Source organism: Vidua macroura, chromosome 6, assembly GCF_024509145.1.
Source record: "Vidua macroura isolate BioBank_ID:100142 chromosome 6, ASM2450914v1, whole genome shotgun sequence".
NCBI lineage: Eukaryota > Metazoa > Chordata > Aves > Passeriformes > Viduidae > Vidua > Vidua macroura.
In genome coordinates this window covers 27,627,673-27,648,782 of record NC_071576.1, presented here as the reverse complement: position 1 = coordinate 27,648,782, position 21,110 = coordinate 27,627,673, and the positions used below count along the sequence as shown (strand labels likewise).

At 35.2% G+C, this 21,110-nt stretch overlaps 1 protein-coding gene across 2 annotated transcripts in view; it reads right to left on the bottom strand.

The window, feature by feature from the left end:
* The window catches only part of PRKD1 (protein kinase D1), a 118,506-nt gene that overhangs the window by 12,287 nt on the left and 85,109 nt on the right, over nucleotides 1-21,110 (bottom strand). For both annotated transcript variants that reach the window (XM_053981113.1, XM_053981114.1), the window contains 12 exons: nucleotides 17,814-18,024; nucleotides 16,100-16,177; nucleotides 12,993-13,197; nucleotides 10,449-10,572; nucleotides 9,592-9,669; nucleotides 8,739-9,018; nucleotides 6,390-6,442; nucleotides 5,239-5,311; nucleotides 4,194-4,300; nucleotides 3,605-3,766; nucleotides 2,157-2,255; nucleotides 831-1,098 (listed from right to left, as the gene is read on the bottom strand). In XM_053981113.1, coding sequence (XP_053837088.1) covers nucleotides 831-1,098; nucleotides 2,157-2,255; nucleotides 3,605-3,766; nucleotides 4,194-4,300; nucleotides 5,239-5,311; nucleotides 6,390-6,442; nucleotides 8,739-9,018; nucleotides 9,592-9,669; nucleotides 10,449-10,572; nucleotides 12,993-13,197; nucleotides 16,100-16,177; nucleotides 17,814-18,024 — 1,738 coding nt within the window. The remainder of the gene's footprint in view (nucleotides 1-830; nucleotides 1,099-2,156; nucleotides 2,256-3,604; nucleotides 3,767-4,193; nucleotides 4,301-5,238; nucleotides 5,312-6,389; nucleotides 6,443-8,738; nucleotides 9,019-9,591; nucleotides 9,670-10,448; nucleotides 10,573-12,992; nucleotides 13,198-16,099; nucleotides 16,178-17,813; nucleotides 18,025-21,110) is intronic.

Here is a 21,110-nt window from a genome sequence, read left to right as displayed (position 1 = left end):
GAAAAGTATATAAGAGTCTGATACTTATAATGTTTCTTTGCTTTAAGACTTATAATCCTGCAGAATTCTGGACTAAAAAAAAAAAATCTCAAATAAAATCAAATTGCCTGAAAATGTTATGTACGTGAAAATGTTAGTGAAACTAGAAGTGCCTATTTTTTTAAATGCCCTACTTAGTTGTGTTTAGACATATTTTTAATAGAACTAATTAACCTTCTTTAAAGACGTTCCTAGTGAACTAGTCACATTGTTCTTTTGATTTTTATCAAAAGTCTTTGAAGCCATTGACCAGAACTCGAGTTTCAAAGGTCTCACAGTTATCTCCAAGCCTTTTGCCCCTGCATAAAGTCTCTTGTATGACATTTTCTCACACTGTTCCTGAAATCTCATCTATGGGATTGTTCACTTTTATCTTCTCCACACAAAGGTATCAGAGTACAGCACCCTATTGAAACCAAACTCAATTACTGGAACAAGTAGAACAAGAAAACAGGCTGCAGATGCAATACAGCTGAATGATAAATAAACATATACAAGACCAATTATAGCAGCTTAAACTCCCCACAGATTCTATAGCAATATCATCTGTAGGTAGTTATGTGCCTCCTTCAACACCTCCTGGAGCAATCCCATGCTAGGAGATTATGCCATATGCAGTCTATACATGCTCTGTAAGAAATGTCTAAAGCAGCTGATAACACAAAACAGACACTTCACGTTACTGGATTTTCTTTTTTTTTAAATTCTGTTTCATACAGGAAAAAATATAAAAGCAAAATACATCTACTCTTTTGAGCACTTAAATAAGAACAGACACAAACAGATATTACCTTCAAGAGAAATTTCCTTCCACGGATTAGGTGGATACATGAAAGCAGCATTCTGGATTTGGTCATGTATGTCTTCATCTTCATTGAATGGAAAGGTACCACTGAGGCTTACATAAATGATGACACCCACTGACCACATATCCAGAGATCTGTTATAGCCTTTGTTTCTCAGAACCTCTGGAGCAAGGTAGGCTGGTGTTCCTACAACTGAACGCCTAAATGATTTCTCTCCAATGATTCGGGCAAAGCCAAAATCACAAAGTTTTACCTGTTTAAAGAAAAATGCTATAGTAATACATACATTATTTTTATTATCCAATACATTGTTGGGGAACTTTTAGCATCAATTAGTTGCAAAATGTATCTCTACTGTTCCTTCAAGGGTACTTTTTTTTAAACTCTTCTTTGAGAGGAATATTCTTATTCCACTGAAACAGTAGACTGGAATACCAGTCCATAGTATCTCTTCTGTTCCTTCATTCCATGAATAAAACACAGTTGTGGATAGGCTCAACAACTCAGGTTCGAGATTAAAGTTGTAATAAATAGTAATACTTTTCATTCATAGCATAAGAACACAACAAACAGAAAAAATGTTTTACCTATGGCTTTTTCCTAAAACAAGTAACTTGACAAAATTTAGTTCTTCAATTTCCATTTTTATTTTATTGTGGATTTAGTTATACTCTGCCTCTCTGCAAACTTCCTTGTCTGAGTTCTACAAAGTAACAGATTAAGCAGCTTGAAAAATCTCACTTAAAACAGCTCAGTACAGATCCTTCGCTTCCAGTTATTGATACTGATATGGTTTTTAAATTATCAGTAGTACTCATTTTGAATATGGGAGATTGAGGGACATTATAGATGAACACTGTAGAGTGAAGGTAACAGAAGCTGATAAAAATACCTTTTAATGAGAAATATAACCAGTCAGAACGTGTATTTAAATATCCTGTGATCTACATGGCAATTAAATGTATAGAATTAAAGAAGCAGCTCTTGTTCTTCATGAGCCCTACCCGAACTTTCAGAAAAATAACTTCCTTTTGGGAGCAAATCAACCAGCCAAGTAATTTGTGCTTAATAGTGAGCAAATTAGAAATGATCACACAAGTAGCTATGTCACACTTGAAAATCTAATTCAATATTTTAGTTATATTTAGTTCAACAAATGACAAGAGTCAAGGATTTTCAGACATAACTTCTTTATGAAGTAGCTTGAATAAGTGATGAACTTTTTCTTACCTAAAAATTCTGTGCAGACAGGTTACATAAACATTTTTTAATTACAATAAATTACCTTAAGAAAGGGCATTTTCTACTTGCCTGTGGGAAAGGATCAGCTGATGCCAATAACACATTTTCTGGTTTGAGGTCACAATGAACAATATTTTTGAAATGAAGATGCCTTAAAGCAACAAGGATCTGTGAATAAACAAATCAAATTATGGTTGTTTGTTTTATATTGTTTGAACAGTATCAGTAACCAGAGAAGCAAGGACTGATGTGAAGAAAAACAATCCAACAAGAACGTACCTTTTACAAGAATGTCAACAATGAAAAAAAAAAAAACAAACAACCCAACAAAAACCAAAATGCTGTGCCTCAAGTTTTCTTGATGTTTCACTGCATCAAATATTTTTTCCCTCTCCAAGAGTTTACACTATAAACATCTTTTAAAAACTGGGTTCTAAGTATTTGTTTACTTTTTTGTGCATGAAATATTTGAATGTAGTAACATTTGCAGAATGACCTTTCATATCTAGATTCAACTAAACACATTTCACAGAAATATTATACGATCCAATTGAAGTGTTTTCTTGACAACAGAAAGAATGGAGACTGTTGAATGTATTACTGTTCTGTTACATACATATAAATATAGCAACAGTGTGACAGCTATCCATCCTGTTTGTGTGGCTTTAACTCAACTCCTTGTGTTTGGTTAGGGGCCAACAGAATTTGCCATTGCATTAGAGCAGTGAGCAGTGAGGAGGCCGAATGAACCTGTGAACAGAAGAAATCAAATTCTAAAGCTGGTGGCAGTTTTGCCCATTAAAGCCTGGAAACTAGGAAACCTGTTAAGTTCTACATCAAATAAGGAATTGATAATAATAAACACCGTAATACTGTTGCTCCTGCTCTTTCCTTTTTCCTGACTGCTGAAACATGGGCTTCTCTGACTGTGAGGTGGCTCACTACCGATGTGTGTATCTAAATTTAAACCAGTATTTTGGGCAGCCAAAGAAGCAGTGTGATAATGTTACAGGAATATAACAACAGGAAGCTCAAATAAATCCCATACCAAATTGTTAACAGAAGTAATAATGGAATCCAGACTCGGACATAGGTAGCACTGAGATACAATCTCAGCACAGAAAATAGGTTTAACAGTGCATAGTATGAACTGCAGTGGTTTGATATCAGGCAGTTCAAGAAGCTCAAATTTCTTTCTGTTGTTCTTCAATAGTTTGCTTTTAGTACTTTCCTTTCTTGTGCTTAATTCTTCCATCATATGAGAAACTGTAGGTTGATGTCCCCTCCATCCAGCAGCCAACAGCTCTACATGTGTCCAGTTTTAAGTCCTCTTAATGGTTTACTATCTATACTGTAGATAGTAACATACAATAATGTAAAGAAAACTGTTTTACCACCCCTGTTTTACTCAGATTTTCATAAACCAGTCAGGAAAATTATGTCAAAAGGAAAACACAAAAAAACAGTGAAAATAATTGACCTCAAATCTCTTTCTAGGTCTATAATTAATTTCTTACCTGAGTGATTAAAAACTTAGTTATTCTCTCTGGCAATCTGCCCTTTTCACTTGACAAGATCATCTCCAGCATGTCTCCATGGAGTTTTTCCATAACAACAAAGACTCTCTCTGGTGTCTCAAACATGCACTCCAGATTTACAACCCCAGGATGATGAAGATTCTATTAAAGATAAATACAGCACTAGATTTCTCGATATGATCAGTAGCTTTTATCATTACACATTCAGACTTCACACCCCCACTTAAACCAGACAATGTTTCAGTATTCCGTAATTTAAACTGTGTGCCTAACCTGTAGGCAACAGGGACAAAATTTCTAGGGGAAGTACAGGAGAATTTATGAATTTCAAATTAGTTTGACATTAATTTTCCTTATTGTGTCTGGTGCTTAAAACTGCAGAAATTGTAACTCCTAGTGTGACATTGCTGATACATTTGATTTTGGCTTTTTATGGAAAATATGCAGCAAAAATACTAATATTTTTGCAAAAGCCCCATTGATTATAAATTAAAATCATTATATTATTATCTGGTATTTACAGAAATAAATAATGGAGCTAATACAGTAAAAGAGAACAGAAAAGTACCTGTAAGATGGCAACTTCATTACGAAGTTGACTTTCCTGTTTAGTTGGAAATCTTAGTTTATCAATTATTTTAATGGCAACATCTCTTCCAGTTTTGCGATGCTTTCCTGCATTAATAAAACAAAAGCTCTGTCAATTAACATGATTCATTATAAAAAGTGTTTCTTTTTCATGGGTTGTACAAATGGCTGTAACCAAGTAATCCTTAGAGCTGGTTTGCAGATAAGACATTAAAAGTTTTCTGTCATTTCTCTTCTTTCTACCCTTTGACAACAGAACTTACTATCACCTGACAAAGCCATTTAAACATGTAAGAAAAAAACATATGAGAAAGTTAGCTCTACATTTCAACAGTATAGATGCAAAGTTAATTTTCTCATATATGTGTAAGCTGCAGCTCCATTCTGTGCAACTGGCTGGTAGTTGGCTTAGTCCTTCACTGGTAGCTCCACACTAGCAAATAATGAAATATGTGATAGCCTTTAGGCATGTTAGTGCATGTCCCAGGTTTATCAGAGAGTCAGAGATATCTCAGTGAGAAATTTGTTGTTAGTTCTCACTTCACACTGTCTCAAACAACAGCTGTACCTAAATACACCCCCAAAAAACTGCTGAAAAAATGAGAAGAGAGAGGAAAAATTAATAAGAAAATAAAAAGAGAAACAATTCTAACAAGCTACTGAAGAAACAATAAAAAAATGCCTCACTGGAATATATAAAGAAACACAGAGGGAGAATATTTTTTTTTTTTTTTCATGTATTACAGTTCTCAAAAAGAACAGCTTTATTAGAACTTACAGAGAATATGAAGCTATTGATAGACATTGACCCACCACTGGTCAGAAAACTTCAATCTACAAATGATTCATCAACATAAAACACAAACATATATTTTGTTGAACATATGTGTCTTAAATGAAACAACAGACAGCTAATTTCTGCAACAAAACATTTCAGAGTCCAAATATTTTCCCCATTCAAGAAAATTTTTATCTTTATAAATTGTGCAATTTATGCACAATTGTACAATACACCAAAGCCTTACCTCCATAAACAATTCCAAACTGTCCTGATCCCAATACTTCATCTGGGAAGATCTGGTATACAGTGCTAATATCCTGTTTATACAAACAATAGATATTAAGCCCTAAGAATATGAAAAGAAAATTTGTATTTCATTTGCTTTTTCTAGTGGGAAGTTGCATTCTTTTAGTACAGTACATTTTAAAATATATTATCTGCCAAAAAATTCAGGTGTGTTTTCTTACAAGCCATAGTAACTGTAATTGCTGTAAAAGCTGATGAATCTTCAAAAGGTTCACTGAGAGGAGTAAAATATTCCATTTGTGCCAGAGAGGCAGTCTCATGTCTCACTATTTCTCATTGCTGTAACACAGGCTAAAGCACAAGCTGTTAGCAGATTCATTTGGGAGACTCAAACAAACATCAAACCTTGCAGCTCAGCTTTATTTTCCTGATATTTAACCAGCAGCATATATAACAGAGTAAAAGAATGTCTAATTCATAATAAAAGCTGTCTTGTTTTTTGTTAGGAAACAAATGGACACATCCCTAGCAGGCAATCTTTTTGCAAACTTTTTCTGACAACTACCAGAACTGTCCCAAAATTTAGCTGGCTGCAGGGAATATCTATTTTTTCCATCTGCCATGAGATAGAAAGCAAGCAGTGTGACTGCTTAACTTGTCCACATGACCTATGTCTAACTGTCCTAGAGTAAAAGAAGCCCAGAATTCTCTATGTATGTGTTTTGATATATACAACTATTCCTTTGGCTAGAGTTTCATCTTTGTACAACAAAGAAAATCTGATCTTTCAGTTGTGACAGGAAATAGTATATTTATCAAGGTTTGTGGTCAGTTTTACGAAGTTCAGTTGACAAATTCCATGAACTAGTAATTTCTACACCTCGCTTTTCCATTTGGTAATTAACATCCTACACAGACCCACAGTTAAAGCCTGTGAAATTACCCATACATAATTCTTGCATCTTGAGAAAAGGTGCCAGGAAGATGGTTTTCGTCAAAAGTTTAAAAAGTTAATTGTTTGTTAATTTCTTCAAAGTAAGTGAGAAATGGCTGATGGGAATTCCCCTAACACTCCTCTTGAAAAGCAGATCAATGACTTTGCCAGCCTAATCATAGCATGTCTAGCACCAGCATCCACAGAACACTCACCACGTTTTCTTGGACTTGGCAGTTTGACACAGAAATACTGATGGATATATCCCCTGGGGAAGAAAGCAAAATACACTTTAGATTGCTGTGCTTTTAGTTCAAACGTGTAGTAATAGGAAATGACATTCATATTACATCAGTATCTACTGACAGCTCTAGAAATTGGACCAATTAGGTCAGCTTGTTTGTCTACCAGCTAATATAAAATTATAACAGCCCACAAACACATGAATTTAACAACAGCTTTGCAGTGTACGGAAAAACTAGAATTATACAATTCATTAATAAATTTTTAATAATGAAATCTCATAATAAGCTTCTTACTTGCTTTTTCCAATTCTACTTTGATGCTTTGTATCTCTCCCAAGTAACAACTGCAACTAAACTGGCTTTATTTAGTGGATTTAATAATAATTTTGATTTATTTAGTCACCTACAACATATTTGATGCTATTCAGATGAAGGCAAATACACATTCAAATTAGACTGCATACTGTTACAAGTAATACACATTTCAACTAGCTTAACAAACATTATTAAAACTTAAAAATTAAAACAGACATAGTGGAAACAAAACCTTGCACCTGCATTTTAATACACATGCTTCAACTTCTATCAATGTGGAGCTTAGGATGTTATAAGCATGTCACAAGCACTTGAACTGCAAACTTACTGAGGCAAAATTCAGAATATGCCTACTGCAAACTGCATTACACAAAGGAAATAGTTTGGGAAGGAAAGCATGCTTCTTGGGACCACAGTCACTTCTTTCTCCTACTTCTGTGTAGAATCCCATTCATGCTGGCTTTCCATTTGTTTAAGTAAAAATTTCAAAACCAGTGTCTCCTATTATAAGGCCTATATTACACACTGAAGACACTTGCTACTACCCATCAGCACTAATCCTAGTTGCAGTAAGTAAACATGAGTAACATGGCTTATTCCCTTTCCTTAGAAGGACTGCTTTTGGCACAGAATGTTTCAGTTATGGAGAGGTTTTTAATCATTGCCAACTTCTTTTCAAAAATATGTACTGCTGTGTTTACAGGGAAAAAAGCACGGACAAAGACAAGTCTTAGACTTTGAGCAAAAGAAAGAAGGTTGCTATCATTCTCACTGTCCACAAGAAATTACTCTAAACGTCTCAAATGAACTTAATTTTTGCACATATAACCCAAAGATAGCTACTAACTTGTAAAGAAATTTTTCAAACTTCCCAAGAGGGAGATAAGACAGCTGTCATGCCCAGTCCAGTATTTTAGGTGATTTGTTTAGCTACACTGGACTCAAACCAGGAGCACTAGGCAACTAGTCTGATGGAAATGACATGCAGAATTTGACACTATTTTATACAAGATCCCATTCGAGAAAGCAAAGGACATTGCTGATCTAATCTGATATGTGAGCTTTTGTGCCTGGAGATGCAATGCCACAGCCTGTTGTATTACTTGGTTTCTGAAGGGCTTGTGGTCTCATTAGCATTTTGTGCTACATTAATAGCATCCAGATGTCAAGTGCTAAAGTGGGTGTACATTGCAACAAAAGGTCTGATCCAAATTATGTAGACATATCCAAATTCTCTTTACACTCACTAGGCTGAACAGAAGTACAGAGCAACCACAGCAGCACATGGCTAGTAGTAGGGAATTGTTTGCTCTGTGCTACTTCATTATCAGTACCCAAGACAGATTTAAACAGGTCTCATATTTGGTTTACATAAACTGTCACTTTGCTAGAGAATTACACAAAGGTATGTAAATTGGAAGCTAAGATATATTCAGTCCTTTTGGTCCTGGATAACACACATGCCTTGTTGTGCCTAGAATAGCTGTTCTTCACACTTGAGCTCTTTTCATCTCAGCATGGGACAATGTTTGAGGCAGCTGTACAGCCAAATATAATGAAAGGGAGCATATCATCTGTGCTGCAGTGACCCAAAGAGTGAGGAGCTACTTCTGCAGACAGCTAGAAACATAAATTACAGTCAGGATGGGAAAAAACATCTATAAGTTCTGAAGTAGATCTCAGAAAACTTCAACCCTGTGCACAAGGAGGCTATTCCTCACACCAGCAATGCAAATTTGAATTAGAAGCCTTACTAATTTCATAGCTATTTCCTTACTAAAATATCTGCATCTTGTATATCAATACAGATGTCCTACTGTAAACTGAAAACACATGGATGAGAAATTGTGGTGTTTAAAATAATATGGAAGGCAAGTGACAAGCCATGACAGAATAGCCTTTACCAGCTGTGCAGTACATCCTTTCAATGTGTGCAAAAGACTGAGCAATGTCATTTGAGACGTGATTCTCAATATCAGAAATGGAGGAAATGAACAGACTTACTGTGCAGGCTGGGTCCTGACCCAGCTGATGCCCCTTTAGGGATGACAGGCATCAGGGCGTGCTGTATTGCCATCTCCCACATTCGTGCCACATCAATGCCAACACCGCTGCTGATAACGCTGTTATTCAGTGGAACACTTGAGAGGTTGTCTATGTTTTCTCCAACATAATAGACTATATTTGCTGTGCTTATTTCAAAACAGTGAGGATTGGCTCCTTGAGGCAGCAAAGTGAAAGTTTTTGCAGGTTCCAGAGACAAAATTTCAGACAATGGGATTTCCTAAAATGAAAAAAATATTTTACTTTCTGTGTAAAGATTATCAACATAAAAAACTTCAGCATGAGCTTTATTTGATTAGTTTATGATATCAGTTGTTGCCTTTTACCACATGCTTCTTGTACAAACAAAAAGGCTCTTGTAACCTGAAACTCTGTGACACAGATGGCTGTTGATGGCAAAATACTAAATGTTTCTCTCCAAGACTAAATAGAACTTTAATTATTTAAATGAGCTTATCAAAGAGAGTAGTGAGGTACCCTCAGAGAAAAAGCAGGGCCATCCATATATCAAGAGAACTCCATTAGAAAATAAAACCTTGCTGACTTCTCATATAAAAACTTTTCATTTCCACAACACACATCTCATAGGTCCTCATTAGCTGACACCTTTCTGATCAGAGACTTGTTTTTGAAAAGCAGAACACACATATGCAGTTTAAATAATGAAAAAAATAAAAAAACCCCGAAACCTAGACAGAAGTTACACTATTAGTGTACTTTTAGTAAGCATCAATTTAGCAATTTTGTCCTTATATTCTGCTGGTATGAAAAGAGGTTGAAAAATATTCCTTACTTTGTAATATTTGCTTCCAGTATCATTTTGAAAAAGTGTAATGCATTTGCTGTCCAGCCTCCAGTAGTGTCGCTTTCTCTGCAATGAAAAACAAGTAAATTAATGAAATGGTCATTTTGCAAAAGCACCACTGCCAAAATGTTTCCTTAGTTTGAAGAGACGTACTGTGAACGATAAAGACCCAATTACTATTATAAGATTTTAATGAAGACTTTTTAATTGAATTTAGAATTTATAGACCTCTTATTATGCTCTGCTATTTCAGAATAGCTCTGTTAAAACTGTACAAGGTTTAAAAATTTAAAATGTCATTCTGATGTCTGCATTACATTCAGCACAATTTGCTGATATATATGATCCTAAAACAACTGAAATTTCTTTTTGTATCTCTTATAACACCCTAGCTCACTTTTGAAGGTCACATACTGAAGGCTTTATTCATGTTCTAGCAGGTTGAAACGAAAATAGCCTTCTTCTACACTAAATCTACTTTATAAAAGTCTCAATTCAACTGGCAGTAATGTATCAGGGAAAGTGCAGCTGGAAAGTAAAGCTATTTTACAGAACATTATGTTTACATAACATTATGTTTCACTTCCTTAAGAATGATTTTACATTTGGCTGCCTATGATAATACAACAGATATATTCAGATGGTTTTTGCATGTTTTAACTGTCTCCTGTTCTTACAAGCAGCGCCAGTCCTATTTATGATAAGAATTGGGACTTTAGGAATCATAAAAATTGCAAAAAATGCCTTACATGAGTAACTGTAAATTATCAGAGTATTGTTAGAATTTGTTTCTATGCTATAACATAACATGTACTGGAAGACAGGTCTTCTGTAACAATTCTTACCAGTGTGTCCTTGCTTGTATAGTGAACCATCCAACCCTCCTTCATTACTGTGCTACTTCTCCTTTTTGTGTGCTTCACAGACTGTACCACTCTCATTAATGGAATATTGTTACTGGTTGAAGGGCTTAAGAATAAATCATTAAAGGCTTTTAAAAAGAAGATAACTTTGGACAAAAAGAAAAAAAAAATCTTTAAAATCAGAATACATGTATACACACACAGAGAAAATATCCACATTTATTTTTATCATTGTTAGCAGATCTGGTTTGTACATTATTTTGTTTTGTCATTCCAAGTATCTTGAGATTCCAAAGAAAAAAGGCTACACCAAGGGAATGTCAGACACCTTCTGAAGGCTTACATTCCAAAAATATTTCTAAAGATGAGCTAAGAAAAGGGGCAAATGACTAGGGCCTTAGCTAGGCTGTGGAAGCCATTGCTCAAGCTTGTGCCCTGTATGATTCAGAGCAGTACTTAATCTTGAATCTCTCATAACCTACACAGACACTGTACATCAGATTACTGTCCTGTGATCTTGCTTAGGCTCAAACACACCAGTGTTTGATGTGCCAGTTTAGAGAGCAGAAAACATCTCAGCTGCCCAGCTGCACCCACCCTGGCCAGGCATAGCAGAGAATCTGCTGGAACCTCTCAGAGAAAGAGATTTAAGCCACTCTGTGCTCAAAGACTTAAGGTGAAACCATTTGCCTGCACACTGTAACTTTCTACCATTCAGCCAACACACAGTAAGATGGGAAGCCATGGGAATGTGACAGCATGCCTGATAGCACCATTAGATAAAATCTGGTAGTAACCAGAAGCAACCTAGCCCATCATCCTTGCTGTTAGAGTTGACAACTCCTAAAGCAGATTCTGTGTAATGGAATATGGTCTCAATCTGTTCAGTCCTAATCATGAATACTCAGTTATTCCTGGCAGAAATTTAAACAGTGATGCTGCACTGTATGTGAAAACAGAGCACAATACTGCTCTTGTATTATGCCCTGCTAGCAAAGCTATTGGTGCAACAACTCCAACAAAAAAGGGCCGATCGCGTCTAGGAAAAGAATAATATATTCAGTTCCCAAAGTTGTTGTGAATGTAGATGTCTGCAGATGGCCCTGCTTCAATGTAATGCATCCTGGAAATAAGTTTTATGAATTGGTAGTTTCCCATCAAAATGCAGAAAGTGCTGTCTGAAAGTTTAATTAAGTATATAGCATATAGTTAACATCTCTTTTCTGCCTAAAAATTATTTAATCATCTGCAGTTTCTATTTAGATATTCTTGTCTGTACTGACAAAAGGTTTACTTTTTATTTGCCTTTTATAATCACTTAAAAAATATCCATGGATATGGAAACTATCCTTAGAAATAACTGCATAGAGGTATTACTGGAGGAATGTCGCTTACATAAGTAAAACATGTACCTTAGTTATAGATGTTTTCTTGGCACAGTTGGGTATTTTTATTTTGAAAACTTGCAATGCTGTCTGCTTCATAAAACTTGGAAAGCTAAAATGTTCTGTGACAATGATTTCGCGATCTAACCACAGGCTCATATTCCAATTATACAAGGTGTCTATACATCATACACATTGTACCTATGCAGATAAATATGACAGTAATTTACCACTGCATAAAGTAAAACTGCATATTGTTGAAATGGATTGCTTCCTATTAGTGCAACAGGTGTAGGACAGTAACACAGAAATAAGGGGAATATATTACTGAGAGAGACTCCCAACAACAAAATAAAAGAGGAAATTGCGGTCAAACAGACCTGTGAAAGAAAAATGTTTTATAAGGTATAGATCCCTTAAAGGTATAGATCCCTTGCATCAAGGAAACTACAGCTGAAATTACCTTAATATATTTTTGGCTCCCCGACAATGAATAATCCCTATTTTTTCCACAGTATTTGGGCAGTTCCAATAAGTGAATATTTCTTCTCTTAATTCACTTCTGAGGTATGTTGCACAACTCAGTTCCTGTTTTCCTTCCTGAACAGTCATTTCAAAGCACTAATCTATTTTGTAACTTGCCTCAAATTACTACTTTAAGTTTGTCAAACTTTCCTTTTTAATAAAGACATCTAAAAATACAAACAATCTAGATCCAATTATACCATAGCCACTTATACATTTTGTTTATTTATCTAAATGTCCAGGCATTGCACTGTTAAACCAGGGAAAGAACACCTTGGAAAATAAGTAAACAATATATAAATATTTTACTAGTACTTATGCAAAGAGTTTCATATCATTTCACATCATTTTCATATAAGAACAGACCTGTAAGAACTACTTTTGCATAAGTTTTCAAATGCTACTTCAACTTGACAATAAAGCTTCCTTTAAATTACTAATGCATAAAATCAGCAAAGCATTCTCACTGCACTTTCAAACACACAACGTTTCACCAGTGTTGCCCATTCTAAATGAGTGAGAATAGTGACAATGTACATTCCCCCTTGAGCCCCAGACATGATTGGTACAAATAAATACAAAGGAAGATGGAAGGTACACTCAGTCCCCAGCTCACCTGATCATCCTGTTAGATTCATCGTGATCCAGATCAGCATCCTGCATTTCTCCATTGTCACTATGGCATCCCGTCATTGACATCTCTGAATCATGAGCCATAGATTCTTCCATGTCATCTATAAAGCCACTGTTTCTTTCACTATCATTGTCATCACTCCCTTCTTCCATGACCACGTCAGACTCAGCCCCAGGACTAAGAAGGTCTGGAATACCATTTCGCAAGTTATTATCCAAAAACACGTGCAACAAAACTCCAACTACAACATCCTGGCATATTTTAAGCTTTCAAAAAACTCAAGTTCTCTTTGGAAGTCTATTGCCTGCATCTAGACAATAAAAGTAGACAATTACTTAAAATGTGAACTCTATATTCCTTTGCACAGGAACAGTGTTTTCTGTGAAGCCTGCACAAAGCAGCACAATAATCAATACCACTGAAACAATGCTTCCTGCCATTAGAAAAGAAATACTAAACAAGTACCAAAACCAAAGACTTAGGGTTTAACTGATTTGACTATACCATGGCTTTAATAGCATAATCTATTTTATATTTAAATGACATTAAACTTTCCAGTTTCCAAATTCAATATGCCTAAGCAAGGAATCAGAGTAAGAGACAACTTTTTGTTGCATTGTTGCTTGTGAATGGATTTATTTGGAATATAAAATCATTAGTCCAGTCAGAGGGTAAAGACAGCATTAGTTTTTTCTGGGATGCTGCAGTGTTTCAGAAATTTGAAGTAAGGTTAAAATCACATGGAACACATCAAATAGTTTCTCCTAGCAACTTTTGCCTAATTGTGTGGAGGAAGGCTCTTGACAGCCAGTGTAGGCAATGTAACACAAGAAGAAGCACACTGAATTGTCTGACAGCAAAATGTTTGGAATTGATGGCATTTCACTGAAATTAGATGCGCACATCTGAAAAGTTTGTTTTCATGTGCAACAGTCTTAAGATATTTGGATATAAATTACTGATGTGTGATTAAGAGACACATACTTCATCTCTAGCAGAACCAGTCATTCAGTCATGAATGATACTTCACAGTGCAAAGCTCTCTCTTTGCTATTCTTACAACACTTTTAAAATATCTATTTTTAATAAACCTACAATCAGTTAAAAATAACTCCTTACAGTTTGTATATAATGCATTTCCTAATGACACCACTCTTGGAATTTCATTACTCAACTCTTTTTTCACTTACTATTTTAGGGAAAATGCATCACACAGCAGATGGACAAAATGACAGATACTGTATTTTGTTTATTAAGTTTGAAAATAATGTGAACCAAATTACTGTCAAAATACAAATGACATACAAGATAAAATTGCCTTTGCTAATCCCCGGGCCCTCTATCAATCATTTAGGACACACAATTCAGAGTTCTATGAGGATTCTATGTATATCATACTACGAATATTATTTGGTGTATAAAAGCCAAGTTCTATTAAATTTTAAGATTGCAGTCTTCAAGGACTATAATTGGAGTAAGCCCAGAATATGTATTCTCACCCCAAGTGACTCTGCACAATCTTTCCTGAGACAAACTATCGCTTCCTATCAGCTCAGCATCAGATTCACGTGTAAGGAGGAAAGTCCAAACAAAAGTAGCATGTTGCTTGTGAAGCAAAGGTGGGGAGAGGGAAGAGGGGATGTGTTGTAGGGATGAAATACACCTGCCTCAGATGGAAAGAGGGAATTTGGAGGAGTAATTCAAAAACAAATGTAAATTTTGTTCATTTAGTTCAGTTGTGCAGAAACAAAGTTTATGTTCCTTCCTGTCTTCTCACAGCACTTTAGATCACTCCTCTCTAAAACTGCATCTATGCAGGAAAAAGTTTATAATTTATAAGCAGATTTAGGTACTGTCTCAGACTACAAATCTCAGGAAAAACTTTACACTCCTATCAATGGAATGAACATTTCATAGTGTATATTTTAGTTTTTGAAAACCAAACCACAAATTTCCATTAGCAACATTACTTGCACTCCTGAAGAAATAGTTGTGTTGTGGGGTGGTTAATGGTTAAATGAGGTATAAATGGCGCAAGATTAAAAAAAAAGAAAAAATAACAGTGACTCCAAGAGTCCAGTGAGAGATGCATCAGAAAGGACATTCAATAGGAAGACATCATCTACTTTCCAGAAAATCATGCACTTTGTCACATTTCAAGTGGAATACTTAGTACTTGTAGGAATTTTCCTATTAAACATAAAAATTTCCTAGTGATACAGTAACACTACTATGAGAAATACTATGAAAAATATTAGTTAATATTCCTAATTTTGGAATTTCTTGATATGTCTTCAATAAAGTAGACCACTGATTTAAAGGAAAAAGAATGCATCATAAGGTAATAATTAACCTCACAAGCAGTTTAGGCTGACAACACACAATATACATTAGAAACTGAGCACTTCACCATACTTCTCATTCCCTTATCACACAGGAAAGTGACATTTTCAAGGCAATCAACAACTCATCTACAGCCACTCCTTTTTTCCTCCAGTACCATCTGTCAAGCCTACCCATACACCCTTATACTTAACTCAAAACCAGTAGCACATGCATGGGAAAATCAGCAGATAGTCAAGACTTGATTTGGGGCAACTGGTATGATTATTTTTATGCCATCAGTAAACGGTGGAATTTTTTTCTGAAGGGCATTCCTAGTTATTCTAGGTATGTTTTTCCCTTCTCAGGAAGATCATCCCTAACCACTTTTTTCTCCCCTCACATTAAAAGAAAATTTTTGTGCTTCTAGCTGACAGGTAAGTGCCAACTTCTCACATGTGGCTTTTGGCTTTCCTCTGGCATTCTGCATTTACCAGGCACTATCACAGGGCTGACATCACCTCTGTGGCAGAGCTTAGCCTGTCTGCCAGTGCTACCCATTTGGAAGAAACACTCAGAAGGGATGGTGTATAAGCTACTCACAGCATTCCTCTCACACTTCATCTTCAATATACAACAGAAATATTGCAGAGGAAAGGCCACTCCCAAGCAAAGGAAAAATGTGTTTGTACACATCACAGTTTTGTATTTCTTTTATTTAACTGATGGTTTAAACAGTGACAGAAACAATTGTTAATGCAACTTACCTCCATTAATGGCAACTTCCCCCAGGCAGTTATTTGGCACTTTAGGAGCACAGCGTTTGTGACAATTGAATCTACAGTCTGGTAAGTGAAAAAAGGATACAGCCAAATTATTTCTCTTTCTGTGACACAATTATATTTTTCCTGCTATCCAGCCTATAGATATTAAGCCCTATCATTTCATTAATACAGGTCATATGTTCAGAGACTGTGCACTAGCCTGGCGCCATGCTGCCTGTCAGTGGAAGGGACAGGATGAAGATGCTAGAAGCACATTTCTGAGGGGAAAAAATGCCTTTCCAAGGGTAGCTGAGTGGAGTGGCACTACAGCAGCCAAAGAGATGCTCAGCTCATCTAGGGGAGTGATGAGGAGACACAAGTGCTTGGCTCCAAAGCCAGAGCTGCCTTTCCAGTGAAAGAAGAATGGGCTGTAGTGTATCAGCTGCAGTTTAAGGGACTGACTACATAGGAAATACTGATGACTGAAAATTGAAACAGAAGAACCCTAGCCAACAATATTAAGTGAGAAAATATTTGTTTTTTACATCACAAGGCAAATTCTAGATAGCTTGCAACTACAGGTTCCTTCAGTCTTTTCCCTGTTTTCCAATTTTTTTTTTTTTTTTCTACTTTTTTTCATATGTGTAAGTAGCACTTCATTAGATGTCACAGGAATTGTTTTCTTTTGGCTTATGAGCACACTTTACTTAAACTAAGAGCTGTAAGTTACTAACATACCAGGAAAACCAGGGTCAGGAAGGAAAAAATATACTAAGGTTGTCCATATGCTTGTAATTATTAAGATTGATCCAAACACCAACTAGAGGTACAGCAGTGCCAAACTACAGATAAATTTAATTTTTTTTTTTTAATTAGGTTAATATTTGCTTAGGTCACCAGGATTCTGAAATGAACTGAAATAGGGATGCTTTGATAGATATTTTACTTTAGTTAAATTGAATACAACTTTTTTTAAGTTAAATGAATACAACTTTGAATTTTGCAGGGTTTAAAGAACTAACACAAAGTAATTAATTTTTTGACAGTTATTATTTATTGTAATAGAAGGAAGGTGATCTTAAGCATCCATTAGCTAACATTCCAACCCCATAGCATGCACAATGCTTTGTATTTACAGGCTAAGGCTGGCTAAGGTGAGCCAGCAATCTAGGTTACGATCCAAGGGGCCTGACTCACTTCAGCACCTACTAAGTTACACAATGCCATGCGACTTGAGAGCACATTAGTCACACTGAAAAAATGTGGGTTTAAATTCTCATAACCCCATCTTATTTTACTTCCATTACAACTTCCCCAAAACACTGAGCTGTTGAGGCTCAGGCATATGCTTCAATTCAAACACAGGACTTTGTACATCAAAAACAATGAAGATAAGAATATAGTCCATTATGTTAACTATTCTGCTGTAAGCACAGGTTCACCTATGCCAAATACGAGATCATTTACACCTGAATGAAAAATGCGAGCTACTGCACATACACCAAAGGGTAAGAATGAACAGCCTTTCAGCCATCTCCTACAGAACACCAATTACTGTAATTTTGACTGCAGCTTAATACAGTGTAATTGTACATGTGCCTACAACTAGACAATTCAGCGAGGAAATCATGAATAAGGCTACATAGTAACCACTCAAACACTAATTTATTAATTTTATTATGCTTAGCTTTTATGTTCTTAAAGGACATTCACTTACCTTTGCATTGCAAACCCTGTCTAAAAAGCCCTTTGAGAAGCTTCTTGCAGTATTGGCAAACTGTTGGACGTGTGTAGGAGTGGATGACAAAAGTATGAGGCACTTTAACCTTTGACAGTAAAATCTTGTCTAGTTGAATAGGTCGTCCAATGTAGGACTGTGAATTTGACCTCTTCTCTCGCCCAGTGTATGACTCCGATGGTGTCTTTTGCTATAAAATACATAAAAAGGAGTTTTGTATTATTTTTAAAAAGAATTTCATATTCATATATTCCCTCAGTTCAATAACACTGTCATATGTCATAAAAAGTCATGTAAGTGCCTTTAAATACTAATATAACGTGCATCAATGCTCCTCTCAGATTGCTTTTGAAAAATTTGAATGGTACTGACCACCTTTGCCAATACTACTATCATATACTTCATATTGTGACTTAAACAGGTTTTTATTTTAAAAAATTAATCAAAATTAAAATGCTCATTAAAATTTCTCAGAAAAGCATTTTACATTCTGATAAAAACCATTTTTACCTCTTATTTTCTGTTTTACATCAAAAGTAAATTTAAAAGGCTGTACTTTTTGTATAAACATTAAAAAATTACGTGATTCTACATGCATATAGATTAATGATAGAAAAACTATTTATTTATAATTTTTGCTATTGCTAACTGCACCACATTTAGATTATATTATTATTACACAATGGATCACAATAGGTATTTAAAGATGTGTGCATATATATATAAATACACACACACCTTTAAATACCTATTTTATAAATGTATGTGTATATATATATATTTGATGTGAGATACACAGTCTAAGGCATGAAATCCAACGAATTTCTAGAATAAATGAGTTACCTTATTTTCTCTACTAAATTTAGATGTACATATGATAATTAACCCAGAAAACAACTCACCTAGAAAACTGCTTTCTCCTAATACTTGCCCTTGAGAAACAAACAAACTACACCCACAATTAACATTGAAAGGAGAAAAAAAAGTGAGAAAATGCAGCTTGATTAATTAAAACTCACCATCTTCTCATTACTATCCACAAATAATCTGATAACTGAACACTAGAAAACAAATCACTCAGAATGAGCCTGCACTGTTCAAAAATTGTAGTAGCTGAAGCTTCAGGTAGACATTAACTTGAAACATTGCTTAGATTCAAACACATAATGCTATAGAAATTCCTCCATCTGATTACTATTTCCCAGTCACAAAAATATAGAAAAATACATTTCTGGATGCTTCTTTCTGAGACTTCTGGAGTAAAAAGGAATTGAGAAGTCATTTTAATGGCAGAAGAGCCTATGGAATTAGTTCCCAGCTTTGCCTTCACAGTGTATTTGCCATGGGGGGAAAATAAATTTCTTCCTTACAAAGTTCATCCATTCCTTACAAAGATTTCTTACTGCGAAGAAAAATTCTTTTATTACACTGTAGAATTAGGTGTCTTTTCCAAGAAGCATAAAGATCCACTGTACTAATGCAGTCCTTTCAAATAAAGGAAAAATATGCAAAATACATTGTATGAGCCAGGTACATATGGTCACCACAAAGAAACTAGATTGAAAGTATAAGAAAGCATCTGTCTTTTCTATATCACAAATAAAATTGGAAAAAGTATGAGTACATACTCTGATATTATGGGTTTATTACTTCCTGAGGTTTAAATCTTCATGCTCTGCAAACCACTTATGCATAGTAAAAAACCCCAAACAATTAATTAGTCTCAATTTGAGAATAAATTTCTTTCGTATTTGTTAACTACTAATAAAATTTGCCTAATATTTCTAAGGCAGATTACACTAAGTTTTATGAAGTCCACATGAAGAGGCCTTCAAAATGGGAAGCAGAAGACCATCAGGACAGAAGAATGGGACACATATTCTGCACAAACTGCATTGTTCAGCTAGTATGAACCACCTGGAAATTACAACCCTCAGTGTTTGTGGACAGGGCTCACAAGGAACAGTGAGAAACAGAGATGCAGTTCTCTCAGTTTTATGCCTGTGTAGAACAGAAACAATTTTGGTCCAGATTGACTCTATTTCATAGTCCTAGTTCAGTTACTGCCTCAGTAAAAGTTACAGCCTCAACCCTACCCTATGACTGGAGACTTAGCCCTGAGTTTGCTCTTCAGTGTCCACAAGCAGAGTTTTACTTGTGGCATACTACAATTTAATGTAAATATTTTCTTTTTGAATAAAAAAAATCCTAAAGGGTTCATCTTCCTTATAATCATGACTTGCAATGCATTAGTCACAACACTTTGCTCTCTCTTTCTTGAATCTGGACATTTGGTGGATATTTTGCATGTAGTGATACTATTCTCTTAAAATGAAGTTTAATCGAAAAGGAGTGAGATTATGTAAGGAAAAGAGTTTTAGTGCTTGCTTTCATTATGTCACTGTAACAAACTAATATTTCAGTTTACCATTCTTAGCACTAGAGATATTTCCTGACAATCTTATCCTTGTCTGCAGTAAAAGTGATCCAAATATCTCCTAATGCCATCATTTCTCTTAGAACCCTGACTAATATAATCCAAATTAAACCTATTTTCTATGATCACACTTTGCTTTCATTTTCCAAATAATTGCCTAATCAAAAATTATTTTGGCAACCGAATACTGCTAAAAGCAAAGTCCAAATTACTTATACCTAGGTGACTTCATGCTTAAAGGATTTTAGGAAGCTGGTTTGGCTGTTTTCCTCACCAAATGCCTTGCAGGTTTTAGAAACTTCCGTGGTATTGCTGAAATGTACTGAGACTAATCTTGGGCAGTTATGATTAACAGAGAGAGACGGTCTTCCCTACAGATTTGGTTCTGACCCAGATGTCTGGTCAAATCTCAGGTGTGGTACAGTACAAGTGTGGGACAAATTATTTGCTACATTTTTTGCTCAGATTGATGGCAAATTTTTCAGTTTTAATGTGCTAATGTATGTTTCTGAGAAAATGTCAGGTTGAACAAAAAGTGAATTCTAGATGCTCTACATTGAGTTGATTGCTTCTGAGATAACTCTGAAGCAGTTACTCATCATACCTTGATCAAATAGAGTTACCATTAATAAAGCTTTTGTCATGTTGTTTGGTAGGGTTTTTTTTCTCAAAATTTGTATAAGTCAATGCACAGTTATAATTTCTGAAATATTTACTTTAAGTCTCATTTCACATGGCTGCCAAGTTGTACTCCTGAACAGGCAATTAACTAGGCTTTTGTTAGTAAATCGTAAGTGTTCTCTACAGCTCAAGCAGTAATGGATACTAAACAAAAGATA